Source organism: Amia ocellicauda, chromosome 13, assembly GCF_036373705.1.
Source record: "Amia ocellicauda isolate fAmiCal2 chromosome 13, fAmiCal2.hap1, whole genome shotgun sequence".
Taxonomy (NCBI): domain Eukaryota; kingdom Metazoa; phylum Chordata; class Actinopteri; order Amiiformes; family Amiidae; genus Amia; species Amia ocellicauda.
In genome coordinates this window covers 35,422,743-35,439,930 of record NC_089862.1, presented here as the reverse complement: position 1 = coordinate 35,439,930, position 17,188 = coordinate 35,422,743, and the positions used below count along the sequence as shown (strand labels likewise).

Below are 17,188 nucleotides of genomic sequence, written 5' to 3'. Positions count from 1 at the left end.
ATTTCTGCGTGCTCCATTATTGTTGCCACATTGAGGAAAGCACCTGCTGTCCGAATGTGATTTTCCATAGAGGACTACTAGGCCGGGCAGGGAGATCAGCATCAAGGGAATAGTGTCTTTAGACCACAGGGGGCTTCAACTAAAACACAACAGCATGTGACATCGTTAGGACTGTACTTCAAGTGTTTGTTTTTTTTGTATAATTGCAAATGGTACAATCTTATTGTTTGCGAGTCCTCAGAGATGCTGTAAAAGTAAAACTGGCAGAGTGGCACCTATTGAACAAGGGTACAGAGTTTTTAGAGAGACTCCCAGTTTCTAAAACACAAGCAACAGGTGAGGACTCTTAGTCATACAAAATAAAAGCATGTCTGGATGTGGATCAGGGTTGTGTGTGTGTCTATTCTGTATCACCACTGTAATAGTTCAGTCGGGAGGTGGGTTGAATAGCAATTAGGAAATTAAAAAAATCTGAATTCAAAATAGTAAAAAAAATACAGTGGTTGAATAGGATTGTTAAATAACGTCTATATTAATTCAATACCAATGATGATAACACAATACCCAATTCGGCTCTCATTGTGCGCTGGGCATAAGCGCTAAGCATAAGCAAGCATGATCTACCCTAGACGGTACCTCTGAGGGTCGAGGGACGAGCACAGAACCATCATCTCTAACCCATGCCAGGGATGACATGCGCCACAATGCAAACAACGCATCCTCCATCCCACGCCACGGTAAGTAACAGAGTGTGTGACAGGTAGAGGACTAAACACATCTTTCTGATCAATTACAGGGAAATCGTCTGAAAGGAAGACAAAGTGGCCTTGCCAGTGCACAAATGACATGGCTGTGTTCTGCGTGTCGAGAGGGACAGCGATGGGAGTGATACTCTGAGATCCAAGGTGCCACCCTGTCTTTAATCAACTTCCTTGCCGGGGAACAGGCCGTGCCGAGTGATCACAATGGCCCTTTCATTCCCTTCTTTATGTATAAAGCATTTAAAAGCTGGGAATTGTATTTTTTCTAATGCCAAGACAACATTAGCATAACTTTCCGGAGAGCCCGGCTCGGTGCTCAGAGCACTGATCGATGGAAAGGTTTCTTCCACAGCAGAACGCAAAGCGCGCCTCCATTAGCTCGCTAATGCGCTAATGCGCTGAGCTACCGGGCTTCGGCTCGAGCATTTAAAATCCCCGTCCTGCAAAATGTGCCATCATTATGATGTAATTTTAAACTCTTGAGGGGTCTCTAAAGTAATCATTTCTAACATAATTCTGTTAATGAACGGAGCGCCTTTGGAAACCACTCGTTGGCAGAGGCATTTGCAGTTACTCAGCCAGGAAGGACACTTAAGATGTTTGATTAATGAGCTGAAATATCACGCTGATTTCAAACTTATACATAAACATGTATTTATATACATTTATATATGCAAGTGTGTGTGTTTCTCATCACTTTAAAAGCAATAAACATACTCCTGAACAGTCAGTATGACAAATCGAAGGCTGCCCCCCAAACAAAAAAATGCACGTTTATCTTCAAGCATAGAACATAACGAGTAGACTGACCACTTTTCTTTTTGAGTTGAAGCAGGACTGGTCTGGTTAATCCTGGTGTACATCTCACACACACACACTTTTGGATTTCGGATCAAGATGGCGAGAGGAAAGGATCTCAGTGACTGTGAAAGAGGGGGCATTATTGGGGCAGGAATGGCAGGAGCTTCAGTCACACAGATGCTCAACTGGCTCGTGTTCTGGACAAGTGGGCGAGTGCATGTGTGGGACACCAAGAGAACGGGACAGACCTGACTGCTGCACCCCTACAGTGAGGGGGTCCCCGGAGGCTCTGTTATGCTGTGGGGGGCATTACCCTGGCATGGTTTGGGTCCACTTGTCCCCTTAGAGGGAAGGTCACTGCAAATCATGACAAAGTTATTCTGAATGATCACCTTTATCCTGTGGTGACACATTTCTCTCCTGATGGGAGTGTCTCTTCCAGGATGACAATGCCCCATCCACAGGGCAAGAGGGTCACTGAATGGTGTGATGAGTATGACAATGATGTGACTCATATGCTATGGCCTTCGCAGTCGCCAGATCTCAACCCAATTGAACATGTATGGGAGATTCTGGACCGACGTGTTAGACAGCGCTCTCCACCACCATCATCAAAACCCCAAATGAGGGACATTTTTTTGTGTGTGCGTGTGACACCAATCCAGTCAAGTAGGAACATTTTGGGGAGGCATATACACATACATCATACATAAAAACACACACATCCATTCAGAACGGTCAGAATGAAGTGGCGAAGTTCCACTTGAATAACAAGAGAATGAATCTCTATCGTTCTGAAAACCACTCGATGAGGATCATAAATACAGAAGAGAACAATTGAGGCTGAGGCCATTCACAGACTATGCATCCAGAACCGCTTCTGCAGAGACACTCGGAGACACACACACTGAGACACCGTGGGACTCCTAGTAACATTTCAACCCCTCGAACCACTAGAAATATTAATTTCCATAATTAGAACTTTTTCGACACCCAAAAGTTCCCGAACTTCAATTGCTGCGAGCACTTGATAGGTAACTTGAAACCAATGCTTTAACAAAATGATCAAAAAAATCAAATGAAGGATTCAAATTGATCAACGCACCCGCGCCATCGAAAACCTAGAACAGAAACGGAAAAATGTATGTGGATGGATTCAACTTTATATATCATTATAACTGGGCAAGCCTGCATTTGTTGCGGTAGGCCAGGTTCTCTCACTACCGCAAGAGAAATAAAGATCCCTGTTTCATATTGTGATATTCTCCGCATCCTGACAGACCCCACTTTGATACAATCCCAACACACCGGCTCTCAATTCGCCATTCAGCTCCAATTATCACCCTAGAACTGAAACCCTTTATTTCTTAGGATGTGCATCTGTCAGAAATCCCTGGCTGAGATTTACTCCTGTCACCGACTGTCCCGAACGTCACAATTTCCATCCGCTCCCTTTCCAATCACTGGTACGCCAAAACCTGAAAGTACATTTGCTAGGATTGAAGTAGACTTGAAGTGTTCTGTTGCTAGGATGGTTGTCTTAAACTGGCATCCTGTTCATAAGATTCAGTTAAGAAAAAAAAACGAAAGGACAGGTTCTGTCTGTATTAAGACTGCAGGGAGATAATTATCCACAATAAACCCCACCTCCGAATGCTTAGGAAATTCAGTTGATTCCACTTCCACGATCAAGCAGCAAAGAATATTTTCAGGAGACTGTCTGTTGTTTTCAACGATTGATATGCATCATAAACAGACAAGCTGGGTCCACAATGCTTCTGAGTGCACAAGTGTGGGGAAGCCTTACACATTTACAAGGACTGCAAGGTCTTTATAATCCAGTTGCTCTAATGCAGTTTGCCTTTAAGAACATATAGAACAGTGATTTCATGTATTTTTTAATGTTTTATCAGGCTTGGCAGACTATAGTAAGACGCACATTCTTGAACTGATCAAACTGTCAAAACAAGGGTGGCACCGCTATCCCACACAGCTACAGAACCATGTGAACATGCTTACGTATGATAGAAAAAAGGTTGACTAAGAATTTCAATTATTTTGTCAATGCTTGATATCCGATTTCGCAATTATGTTATTTTAGAAAAATATGATATAATTCATGACACTGCATTATTGTTATTTTGATCCATTTGCTCTTCAACTAAAGAAAGGAAGAATGTGTTTTTCTTGTATACTATGCATTACTGTATCCTCCAGTTTCCACAGCTTGGTTTGGCAGATCAAGTGGTTGGCTGGCTATGGAAATATATTGTATTATATACACACATACAGACGGGTGACAAATTAAAGGAAAAACTTGAACAAATAGCTGGAGGAACATAACAAATGCAGATGCCTCCAAACAGGTGTACTGCATGATACAATTAAGCAATTAACATCCTCTCATGCCCTGTGGCATGTATACAAATTCTGAGCAGCCCAGCTGACCTCAATTTTGGATCAAGATGGCAAGAGGAAAGGATCTAAGTGACTATGACGGTCATTATTGGGGCACGAATGGCAGGAGCTTCAGTCACAGACACTCAACTGGCTCGTGTTCTGGACAAGTGGGCGAGTGCATGTGTGGGACACCAAGAGAACGGGACAGGCCTGACTGCTGGACCCTACAGTGAGGGGGTCCGGAGGCTCTGTTATGCTGTGGGGGGCATTTTCCTGGCATGGTTTGGGTCCACTTGTCCTCTTAGAGGGAAGGGTCACTGCAAATCATTACAGTTATTCTGAGTGATCACCTTTATCCTATGGTGACACATTTCTCTCCTGATGGGAGTGGTCTCTTCCAGGATGACAATGCCCCATCCACAGGGCACGAGGGTCACTGAATGGTGTGATGAGTATGAAAATGATGCAACTCATATGCTATGGCCTTCGCAGTCACCAGATCTCAACCCAACTGAACACCTGTGGGAGATTGTGGACCGACGTGTCAGACAGCGCTCTCCACCACCATCATCAAAACCCCAAATGAGGGAATATCTTTTGGAAGAATGGTGTTCATCCCTCCAGTAGAGTCCAGAGACTCGTACAATCTGTGCCAAGAGCATTGAAGCTGTTCTGGGGCTCGTGGTGCCCAACAGCTCACTGAGACACTGTATGTTGGTTTTTCCATTAATTTGTCACCCGTCTGTATACACACACATATATAAACCAAAAATCTTTTCATCTAGAATTTCTGCCATGAGTGTTTACCGCTTGCATACATTCTGTTCATATTTGCATATCTTTCTGACCTATAATAATAATAATAATAATAATAATAATAATAATACAAAAAAAACTAGCATCCATTTATCTTAAAGAGGTAATTCTGGATCTAACACTGGATCATATTGTGTTCTTCAGTCTTCCCAGACTCAGTGCCATCAATTAATAGAACCTATTGCTCAAGGAACGGGGAAAACAGAGCATTGTTCACAGAGGCAAAGAAGACAATTTAGTTTGGTATAATTATATTATTAATTCTAGCGTACAAAAGACATTATAGTCTAAGCAACGCAGAGCATGGTTACACAATGTTTTGGCAAAGATTTTAAAATATCAGTTTAGTACAGTAGAGTGTTTAGTTGCTCCTGTGACCGGAGGTACTTGGCGGCCGCCTCATGGAAACCATTCGTTGACTCAAATTTAAATGTCAGCATTTTTACTTGAAAACTCGATGCCCACTACTAGCACTGCCAGTAAATAAACTCGTTACCAATGTGGTAACGGTCAGCCGCTGCTGTAGAAATCTAGACAATGTTCCTCGCGGAGAGCCCTCTCTCCTCCGAGCCCACAGATCTCCTCAGGCGTTCCCACACGTCTCTCGCTCTTCTGTAGGGCCCGCCGACGCCTCGCTGGAGCCGAACTTGGCCTTGAGAGACCTGCCGATGTATCTCCAGTATTCTCTCCTGATGCTGTCCTTCTCCTTCGCCAGGAGTTCACAGAGCTGGAAGTGGGAAAGCAAAGAGACAGACCAAGCGAGAGAGAGAGAAAAATAAAGGTCAAAGGTCATATGCATGTTGTTTTGTGATTATGCCAATTGCACAGAAGGTGAGGTGAGCAACACGTACTTCCTCTCCTCTCTCCTCAGCTTTTGATCCACGTTCTGGTCCTGTCAAGACTCCTGCAACTCTCTCGTGACCGAACATCCTGTGCCTGCCGTTCACCCCCTTCACATTCATCTAACTCCGTCTGCTCGTATTCGCTCTGCCTCGCTAATCCCACGCCGCTCCTCCAGCTCTGCTATTGCTGCCCTTATTAAATTCAACACCACCACTCTCGTCAGCACACGCCTCTACTCTCCGTTCTCTCCCTTGATCCCTTCTTGCCCTCTCCGGTGCTCTTCTACTTGTAGATGAGACACGTCTTCCCTCGGGGGCCCCGCGGTGCCGGCCCCATCCTTTCCCTCTCCTGACTCACAGTAGCGGAGCGAGCGGCCCGTGGGCGGCAGCACTGCTCAGCATCCATCCACAGCCCAGCGCTTAAGATGCATCCGCCGAGATCACACCTGCAGACCGCCGGGGCTTCGCTTATACCTTAAGGTTATTCACTGTAACGCGTTGATGTTTCTGCCTTTTATAATGATGTGGTTTCCCTTGTACTGTTATTCATAGGGGAGTGCGCTGTGTGTTTATCAATCCACGCAAATCACCTCGGATAAAGGCATTTGTTAAACGGCATTATTATGATAATTAGTTATAATGTAGCATCTCAATAGAGGCAAAGGACCCCTGTGAATGAGAGACAATTGTAAGGGAGCAGAGCATCAGGTTAGACAGGACATGTAAATCGGCAGGTGGTTTTAAAGAAGGCCCTCGCTGTCCGCGCGCCTCGGGACGGCACAGAGAAACGAGGCATGCTCACCACCTGGTGTTTGTCAGGCGAATTACACGAGCAATGTGTCAAGTCTGCTCTTCACAACAGGAAGAATCACTATCAGGTTAGCAGGGCCCTAGGAAACCGCTTGACTCACTCAGGCTGTGTGAGGAAACCGACTCTCCTTGTCAACGATTACAAGGAAAGAAGAAAACAGCGGGCACAAAGGGTAGGACTCGGCACATACCAGCTGGGCTAACGATTTTCACATTTGCTGCCAATGTCAATGATCATTATTCGGATTATTCTAAGCGTCAGCATCAAGAGGATTGACCAATCAGGAGTGGACGACTCTTCCTTAATGGTCTGCGTCAGTCCCCAGCTTCATGAAGGAAGAACACTTTCAAAATCTTTCTACAGCTCAAATTCAAATAATCTGAAGGAACGGACTATCCATATTTAAAATCAATCATTCAGTAGTAGGTTTTATGTCATTAGGAGACCGATTTATATTCCTTACCGCAGGAGACCTTGATTTAAACTATTCTTATATTATCTTGAATCTTGGCATATTTGTTTATGCTTTTTGGTTTCTAATAACAAGTGCTTTGATGGTATCAGGCACATGGATTTAATGGTTAGATTTTTTTAAATAAATCATCATAGGGCAATCTAGAGAGTAAACAAACACTATTGGACTACAGTAAAGTTTCAGTACTTCAAAGGAACAGCGAGTGTCTCAGTATCATTTGCATTTGAGATACTGTAACAGATAAAGTGGGAAACATTACAAGATGAAGACAAGTGACCAACTGTGACCGTGCATTAAAACTGTAAGACAGCCGAAGATGTTGCAGTGAACCATGAAGAGAGCGTATTTTCTGTCGATCGCCCCTTTTTTATTTTCTCTCATAAACACTTTGCTGGATATCACAGAAACCTCAAGAAACATTCTCTGCACACTCACTAATTCACGGCACACACCCACCATCTCACCATCTGCACAATTTGTCTTATAAATAGCATCTGGACCCAAGCAAGACTCATTGTTTTCTCTCTCATTTTAAATCAGCCTCTTTCAAAATCAGACAATCAAAAAACACTTGGAGATTAATCTTCCTTGGGGAAAAAAAACCTCAGATGGTAACTTTTTGTGATGCCCTTCAACTCAATATGACCCCTTCATGACAAATCACATTCAGAAAGAAGGCAGCCACTAAATCAACAAACGTAATTTTGCTAAATCCAGCTTTACGGCTGTTTCTTTCCACACAAACCAACAGAGATACCGTTTAAAGTGTCTAGAATAGTGAAAATGCCTAGCAATGTACTACAGATTTGTTTTTTCCCCCCCAAACTCCCTAAATGCTTCTTTTGCTTTACAATTCGATATTTCCCAAGTCGCTCTGAGGCAAACGGTCTTTCTTTCTACATCAGATAAGGAACTAATCTCACCTTCTACTCTGCTGGGAGTCGATTCATTAAATCCTCTAATCCTTTATTCAATGCCTACAGTACTTAATTATGTCATTTTATTTCTTCTGCAGTTAACCCTGGAGCGCGCTCTCTCTTCATGCTAGGACCAGAAGGCACTTTGGTCTGAAATGTTCCCATCCCGGCTCAAAGCGTGTTAATGAGGATATTCCTTCCTTGAAGCCAGCCTAGATGAAGCTAATTAAAGGCAGAGCGCGGATCGCTTGTTCTGTCCCCCGCAGTGATTACTGACCTCCAGCGCCTTGTTTAAGATCTCCTCCTGGTCCTTGCAGGCGTTCTCCATCATGTCTTCATACAGGTCCACGAGGAAGGCGATGAGATAGGGTGAGCTGTGCGTCTTCTGGAGCTCCAGGACCTGCTCAAGCAAGCCGGGGAACGTCGAGAGGCCTCGGTCCTGCAATATTCTAGAAGGATTGTAAAAAAGCATTAAGAAATTTGACATTTGAGAAGTCTCTACAGTATATTCAAAGAAAATGGATCTATTCTGGCAGTAAGACACAAACATCTATTTCTCCAGTCATTACCTGAACTACCTCTTTCAAATTATGATTTATTGAATAAACACGTTCTTTCCTGCTATTTATCTCTGTGTTTAGGATTTCTTCTACCAAGCTACAGAAAATGATCCCTTTCGATTACAGCCTCTGATAACAGTGGGAGAGTTCCTCAAAAGACTAATCCTACACACATCCTGGCGAAGTAATTTCAGCCGTTTCCTTGTAGACATCATAGAAGTAAAACGTAGAAGTCTGTGCACATCATCTAGTATTAATAAAAAGAGAGTTCTAACATTCCTCATAAAAGAATTTCTCTCTTAGCTAAAAAGGGTTTCCCTTTAGTAAAGCAGGCTTCTTTGCATGTCGAAATACAATGTTTGATTCATGCTACCAAAGCTTACATTTTGGAAATGGAAACCTTATGTAGCCAAGTAATGAGATTATACCTTTCGTATATATTTGTTTAGTTTTTCTTTTGGTGTGGCGAGGAGCATCTATACAACCTCGAAAAAACATTGTTTTTATTTACTGGCACACCGTAAGGCATTAGACCATGTTTTTTAATGCATATATAATTTTATATTTAACTCCTGTATAATAAAAAAAATATATAAACCACAGAGTGACCTCTCGTTAACAAGCTTGTTTGCTACAGGATTAATTTTTGTAACATCTTTCACAGAATACAGAATCGATCATCAATAGCATGCCCTGCTCCGAGAGAACTGGGACTGCCATATAGTGCTCTGACACAGTGGCACTGTTGAATTCCCGGACTGTAGAAAACTGCACAATAGGGACCTCAGATGGTCCCTTTAGATTTGACTGAACATCAGCTATTTAACTGGAAAGCCCTTTGCAGTTCAGAGCAGTATTCAAAACACCACTGACCTCTAGTGGCTGTGCCTGGCAAAAACCCACAGGTAGCTTAATACTGGACTTTGGCACCACAAGCTTGTTTGTGATTTAATTAAATGAAAAATAATGACTTAATATAAAACAGCAGCTGCCAGTAAGGGTGCCCACGATCCGCCGAGAGAGCCGGCACTAGAGCCGCTCTTTCCTAAAACACTGCCCAGCTGTATGTTAGCACCGGTGATGGAGGCGTCGCAAATGAAGACAAATGCCGTTCCTGACAGATACCCTTTCAAATAGTTCCAGGCGCTCTCGTTATGCGGAGCCTTTCTGATCAGCTGCAGACTGTACCTGTAGGGAAGGAGGGAAGGAGACAATGGCCTAATTAAGATTTATATGGAAAACAACAGAGGAGAAAGTGCTAAAGGTGGTTTCCGTCCAGTGTTGCTATTCAGATGTTGATAAACGGAGGCTTTTTTATTTTAAATAGATTACATGATCCAATTTTGTTTATGATGAGTTGCAGGACCAGTATTATCCTGGCAACACAAATACAACACAATCCTCCCCTCCTGCGGATGCCAACCCGGAGGCGTCACTCACCGCACTTCTCTCTCCAGCACGGCCGCGTCGCTGTAGCCAGTGGTGTGGGAGATGACAAAGTGCCTCTGGTTCCAGGCCGAATTATTTCTCACATCTTCCTCCAGCAACTGTTCCACGTACTCCAGCTCGTCGTCCCACAGCTTGTACTCCTACACAGCACAGGACACAAGGCTCAGGCACGTCTGACCGCCGTTCACCAGGACACCAGCCTACACGTGACGCCGCACGACCAATTCGCATGCGTGTCTAACTAGTCCCTTTGTTGGAAACGCAAACGCCTGACCGCCTGACCACCTCTCTTAGCGGCCTGACCGTATATTGAAATAACTCTAGATCTGAATGTAAAAAAAGAAACGCAACACCTTTGGGACACTGTACGATTATGGACACAAATTCGTAATGTCTATATTAAACCCGAGTTCCTCAGTTCTGATGTTGGTCACTTGTTTAATAGTTAAGGTAGGCGTAGGGTTGCAGACTAGGGTTGGGTCTAAGGTTGATACGTGTGACCAACCTCAGAGCTCCAATTTAAATCTGCTATGCCGTTACACTACAGGATGATTTTGATATTGATCAAACAATTTCAGTTGCTTACATTTTTTCGAACCCCCGGATTTTTAAGATTTTCGAAGACGTAAGGTACAAACAGTAATCCCTCAAGATACGCAAATTCGAGTTATGCGATTCTCGCAACCATGCGTTTGTTCTCAATGTTTACATCAATCCATTCCAGAGCGCAGGGAGTTGGATTTTAGTTGTAGATTTTACTGAAGTCTTGTAATAAAGCTCAAATTCAAATAGAAATGTATTTACTGGGACAACCTTATTTTAATTTAGTTTAATTTAAAGTGCATACATCAATTGGAACGATTAATACAAAGAGTTGAGTTGATTACACAAGTTTTAATATAACATTTTAAAAAAGTGTGACTAAAATAATTACACAGAAAAAAAACTAAGTGTATGGTGCATGACAAGGAATTTAAATTTAAATTGATTTTAAATTAATTCCAGATTAAATGTATTTCTCTAATTGTCTTGTATAACTCAGAAAAATGAAGATCGTTGTCAAGCATCCCAGAGCAATTAAGAAAGTTCTGAAGCGACACCATTATTATCACTCGATTCTTAGCAGCCACCCTTATCCAGGGTGACTTACAATTGTTATATCACATTATTTTTTACATTTAGCCATTCATACAGCTGGTCATTTATCAGAGCAATCTAGGTAAAGGCCCTTGCTCAACAGTACAACAGCAGATGTCTCCAAGTCTCCAAGATGTGGAGACTGCAAAACGCAGACACTGGCAGCCTGGGCTTCTGGGGATTAAGGAGCAGAGTGTTACTGGTTTCTTTCATTTAAATTTCATTTCAAGTGTAATAGAGGTAACGAATAATGAGTAACGCATATCCACACATTTTCAATCTTTGCTATGTGATGATAATCCTCAAGTTCTCCAGGAACACATATTTTGAGGGATTATTGTATTAGGAATTTAGGTGACCAACATTAGACCATTTGAACAAAGACAATGCTCGTTTATGGGCTTGACAAAATCCATGTGCAGATAATGACAATCAAGCCCATCCTCACAACACAGTGTGGGGCGCCCTTCCCAGCACTGGCATATTCAGACCCGCGTTCATCAATGACAACAGTCAAGTCTGAAGTTTACCTTGTCTTTCAGATTAACTATCCCTTTTCTCACAGGCTACGGATTCGATATCGCAGAAACTGAGCAAGAGCTGTATCAATCTCCACAGAAACGTGCCCAGCTGTGCTGCGGAATTTCATTTCTCAACGCTGACGTGTCATTTCACAGGGAGGGGGACATATCGACATTTCCCATCTATACTGGTACTTCTAGTAAATAATTAGGTATGTACTGATGGCTGTCATTTTTATGAGTAACTGAAATGGTTTCCTGAATATAATAAAATACAATCACCCGGTATAAATGCAAAGAAAGCCAATCTCAAGGCATCTGCCACCAGTCTGAAGCGAAGGACCGAAGTGCGCACAGCTCAGCGTGTCTCAAGCGCAGACTGATGCGCACAGCGGGACGATCATTACAAACCCTCATCAGCTTCTGTCAGCATCATTATTCACAGGAGAACACGGCCCAGGAACAAATAAATAAATAAATAAGACGACAAGACCGCACTTTCAATCTCTGCTCAGCTTAGAACCACGAAGAGGTTCACAGTAAACATTCCCCGACAGAAAGGTTCAGTGTCGAGTGGTCATTTATCGCCTAAAAGAGGTTAAAGCAATAAAAGCACTTTGCAAACAGGAAACAATAAGTGTACTTAAGGGCAACTTATATCTTACATAATTGTATGACTGCATGAATATGGTTGAGGATAACTACATTATCTTGGAGGACATAGCTGAGGGAAGCTTGGGCCCAGTCTCCTGCCCAGTTTAAAAACCCAGAGAAGGCCCTACCTGAATAACCCACTGCCGGTGCTGCCAGGCGTGGTAGTTCTTGGCGTCCTGGCTGAGAATATCAGCAATGAACTCCAGTTCTTTAGAAGGATCCTTCAGCCACTCCACCACCATCCGCCTGTGGTGCCTGAGGGACACAACACACAACTTACAATACAGCACAGAGAGAAATATCAATATTCATCGCCCAGTTCAAATCGGACACATCCCTCGCGAGACAAAAGCTGCTTTACAGACCCAGAGAGAACAAACTGTCTCATTCAGAGAGAGTCATTACCACACTTGGTAGTTCTTCGGCTGGTCCTCGATGATGGCTGTGATGTACTTCATCTCTTCGATCAGGTCCAGCTTCAAGGACTGTAGGAGGACTCTGCGATAATGCCTGCGAGGAAAACATTCACCAACAGACAAATAAATACTCAACTCTACCATTACAATAGCATGTATTATGTTATAAGACGTTCTGATTGGTCCAGCTCAGGGGTTCCCAAAGCGCAGCCCCCCACTTTTCTGTACCTTTACTATATATTTACACTTTCTGAACATTTTCGGTTACAAATTGCACATGTAATTTGTGGGCAAAGTCACAAATGTTCCCTAACAGAAATGTATACGAAATAAAAAGTTATGATTTGGGACATATTTCGTTTTCATCTGTGGTTCATTTTCTACTGTGGCCCCCCCATCCCATGCAACCTCTTGAAATTGGCCCTCCATCACCACACATTGGGAACCCCTGGTCTAGCTGAACAATCAATGCTTTATTCCCCGTCTGTAAGTCTATTGAAAACACTAACACGCCTGTAGCGACTCAATGATAATGCTGAACACTTTCACCTGTACAGAAGTGTGAAAAACCAGGCTTACAGTCAAGCCACAGATGTTGAATGCATCAGTTCAAATTGAGTAAGTTACGCCACCAGAACACGTTTCTTCCACTACTGACAGTTTCCCTGGGCGAGCACAGCGACCAGAACACTCACCATACGGTGTAATTGGCAGCGTTGAGCTCTATGGCATCGGCAGTCAGCGCGAAAGCTCTTTCGCTCCTCTCGTCCCGCTTCAGCACGGCTCGGAAGTAATCGTACACATCTGTAACTGCCCACGGAGAAAAGACAAGAGAAAAATCAGAGCCCTCGCAAATACTCACATGTATAGAACACTCTATTCGTATTCCTATTCCATTCATTCTATTTTGGAATAGAGAAGCTCTTTAGAGTACTTTTTTCCTAGGGAGGAATGCTGCCACTGCAACCAGTTCCCCGCCTCCCCCTGAAATAATACAAATCATATCGCACTGTGGAGCAGAAAATACAATTACTTTCCACCGTGTGACACATAGGATTTGACATCCATCGTGAACGGAACTAGATTCTATTTCACTTCATTTTTGTGGTGAAGCAGAAAAATATGAAGACTGTAAATTAAGTCCCTCTGCTCTTCCAGAACCACTGACTACTTGGAAATGACTTGGGGCTTGAAAATGCATTACCTTAAACTGGTAATGGGGGGAAGAGTTGCTAAAAGGAAAATAAAAACCGATCTTGGGTGAAGAGCTCTTACACTTGTCAGAGTAGGCGATCTTCACGATGGGGTTGGGGCCGTCGTCTTGAGGTACTGGCTCAACGTCGGCCCACTCCTTCCTGTCCCTGCGCAAGACAACAAGCACACACCATTCAGAGTGGACAGGTGAGGACATCACCGAGACTAGATTACACTACAACAAACAGTAAGCTTGATTACACAGATTTCTTTAGGTTTATTTTGAGGATTTCTTAACCTACAATCGAAAGCCAAAACCTATGAAAATTTGAAGGAAGTACATCACCATGATCTTAATGATAATATCAGGAGCGAATTTAGTCAAGAATATCTGTCCTCATAAAGGTATGCCGTCAAGCTGTTTCATGAAGTAAAATACGAGTACCAATTGATTAGCAGATTACAATAAAAATTACAATAATCAAATTGGCACTTCATCCACTTAAACTGGCATTTATTGAAATGACATGCAATATATGAAAGGACATACTGAGACTTGTGCTCACTGTTGCTGGAAGTGAAATATGTATGACTTGATTTTATTCTTTGTGTTGTTTTCCATAGGTACTATTAGTAATGCCTTCTAAATAATAACAGTAATACATTGAATTAAGTATTATCATCAAATTAACCTTACTGACGTATATTACCATTCTATATTAAGAACAATAAACTAGTAATGTCATCCATTTGTCATTTCTATGGTATATCCTTCAGTTTCTTTTTAATTTAGAGCATTTTTACATTTTTAGTTTCAATTAATTAATCAATTACATTAATTCCACTGTCTTCCTTAATAATGAAGGTATAGGCATTGCTTTGGTATCAGCTTTATTTTGTTTTTTAACCCTCTACCTCACTTTACCTGATATGGGGTATTTGGTCACATACCTACAAACAGGTTAGAACTGACCTTTATTGAAATGTGCTGCATACTGCATGCTGTGTTTTGCATTCATGACACAGCACTGTAAGACAGCAGCCTATATCCACAAATGACAGCAAGTCATCAAGATACAGGATGCATTCGCCATCATCAATAACCGGATTATCGCCGGTGACGCACGCAGCGTCCGCACGCCTGTTGACGTCACGTCTCATAACATCGTGCTGTCAATCACCATCAGGGAGGACTCGGGCTCTGGCGCATTATTAGACACTGGCCGCCGCGTCGGGTGTGTTGCAATTCCATTAAATCACAACCGGAAAATAAATATATAGGCTAATCACACCGGAGACACAATATTAAAACATGCTTATTAGGGCCTATAGGTGTAACACAATAAACCAACACAACGATTAGATGAGTCTCCGTTTGCAGGATGAATGAGTCCAGACGCCGCTGGGCTTCCGTACCTGTAGAAGACGTAGCCCCCTGCGCCGAGCTCATCCCCGTAGTCACACTCGGGCTCCTCCGCCGCCTCGGCCTCGCCGCTCTGGTCCTGCTGCGCCTCCAGGCTCAGTTTCGGGATTTCTTCCAAGCCCGACATTGTGAAGGATGTAACTTTCTCCCTTTCGCTTCTCCTGGGATGCAGATTGAGCGCCGCACCCGGATGTGGAACTGTGGCGCGGCGTGGCGTCACTTCCGCAACTTCCAACCAATCCAATCCCGCCGAACCAGACACCAGGACGAGGCGCGCTGCTGTGGGGTCCATGTGCGCAGCGCTGCGCGGCTCCACCAATCACAGCGCTGGGATTCTGTAGATCTGCGCAGAAACAACTTGCCTGCACGTCTGAAGTTTTATTGTGCGGCGGAGTGGGATTTCAATCCGCTTTCTCGTTTAATGATGCCCACTTTAACCACCGATGCAGTTGCATTCGACATTTTCGAGATTTAATTTATTTTAGCTTTAATTAAAAGAGATTTTAAAGCTTCGATAAAGTTCTGTTACATTACTCTTCATGCCCCGATCACTTTATTAAGACTGATCTTGTGTCCATACCTCTCAATGCTATGCATCAGCAGATCATTACAGTAACTACATTATCTAGATCATTTGTCTTCATGTGACAGATATTGGATCTGTATTTGTATGTATGAGGGAAAATAAGGAATTTATCTGACGTGTAAGTTAATGTAAAATAAAAAAATACACAACAGACCACTACAAACAGAGCAGAAGTGTCAACCAGCAGTGATGCCCAGAAACAAATAGTAATGGTTGCATTACTAATATTGCTAATGCTAATGCTAATATTGATGTTGACACAGACAAACAGAAAAATAACTACTATTATCTGTCTTCACATGAGCCAGTAACAATATCTCTCACATTTCTCTCAGGTTCCCTACCCACATGCCATGACACATCAGAGTGCATCTCCCCTCTCGCACTGGCCTCCGCTCCTAGTGCTGCGGCCCATAGTCTGTCCTCATGACCGCTGATACCAGTGTCTGTGTGGACGGACAGGAGGGGGGTGGGTGGAAGCATTGGACTCAATTAAAATTATAATCTGGTAAAAGTAATAAATAAACTAACTCTGCTTATTCCAACAGGAGGGTGGCGATGCCCAGGAATAGCATTAATGATTCATTTCTTCTTTCAGGTGCTGAAAATGAAATAATTGTATCTTTCAGACAAAAAAAATGAAGAAAGCCCTGAAGAAATCTCAGAAAAAGACAATACATTGAAAAGGGAATTGCTGTGTATGCAAACAAATAGTTATGGAAATAGATGAAAAGGAAACATGAATAGTCATACAACTCCAACCTCTTTTAAATCTAAGCGCAGCTGAAGGATACAGAGTCTGACGGGACTAGGGGCATTTCATTAACTATCCTTTCCATGGTTTAATAGAGTGACTACTGGATTGAAAGAATTGTGCTGTTTGACTGTATGACTGAAATGTGAAATTATATGTGATGTTTCAAACGAGCACGATGGGTTGAATGGCCTCCTCTCATTTGTAAACTTTCTTATGTTCTTATGTTCTTAATGTAACTGTATGTTCTTAATGTAACTGTAAGTGAGTACACACTGAATAATGCTACTATGTGTATTGTATTATTGTATATTGGAATAGTGTAAAAAAAAGCCTATTTATTCTAGTTAAAAAGGTATACAGCATAATAAGTCTATTTGGAATGTTGGAAGGAAATATGAGAAAAAATATGAAGGAGCTGCTGTAATAATTATTATAATATTAAAATGGTCTCAGATATTTAAGTTGAATAAAAAGGAAAGCACATTGTTTTGAAAGTTTGACAGCTCCACACAAAAACACTAAGAAGTAAAGCTGATTCAGTAAACACAGGAGATAGCTGATGACAGCTGAGTGCTATACTGACATAATTTGTGGTTGTGATAAATTAGAACAAAGATTATTATTGTTTTGAATTGTCCCTATCCTGACAACCTTATAGATTGTGTGAA

At 42.5% G+C, this 17,188-nt stretch overlaps 1 protein-coding gene across 1 annotated transcript; it reads right to left on the bottom strand.

The window, feature by feature from the left end:
* Positions 1–5,012: 5,012 nt before the first annotated feature.
* Positions 5,013–15,387, bottom strand: fnta (farnesyltransferase, CAAX box, subunit alpha). The gene is made up of 9 exons (XM_066720756.1): positions 15,171–15,387; positions 13,836–13,921; positions 13,256–13,370; positions 12,550–12,654; positions 12,273–12,399; positions 9,824–9,972; positions 9,509–9,571; positions 8,101–8,272; positions 5,013–5,505 (listed from the first exon to the last, which is right to left on the bottom strand). Exons 1-9 carry the CDS (start codon positions 15,302–15,304, stop codon positions 5,362–5,364), a joined length of 1,095 nt encoding a protein of 364 aa, XP_066576853.1. The 5' UTR covers positions 15,305–15,387; the 3' UTR covers positions 5,013–5,361.
* Between the last annotated feature and the right edge of the window lie 1,801 nt (positions 15,388–17,188).

What these genes read in the sequence shown, in the direction of transcription:
- fnta (XM_066720756.1), bottom strand. Translation starts at nt 15,304, where the DNA reads ATGTCGGGCTTGGAAGAAATCCCGAAACTGAGCCTGGAGGCGCAGCAG. An exon ending in GGGGGCTACGTCTTCTACAG is followed by an intron (nt 13,922 to 15,170) that starts GTACGGAAGCCC and finishes TGTCTTGCGCAG; the next exon opens with GGACAGGAAGGAGTGGGCCG. An exon ending in GTGCTGGAGAGAGAAGTGCG is followed by an intron (nt 9,572 to 9,823) that starts GTGAGTGACGCC and finishes CCTTCCCTACAG; the next exon opens with GTACAGTCTGCAGCTGATCA.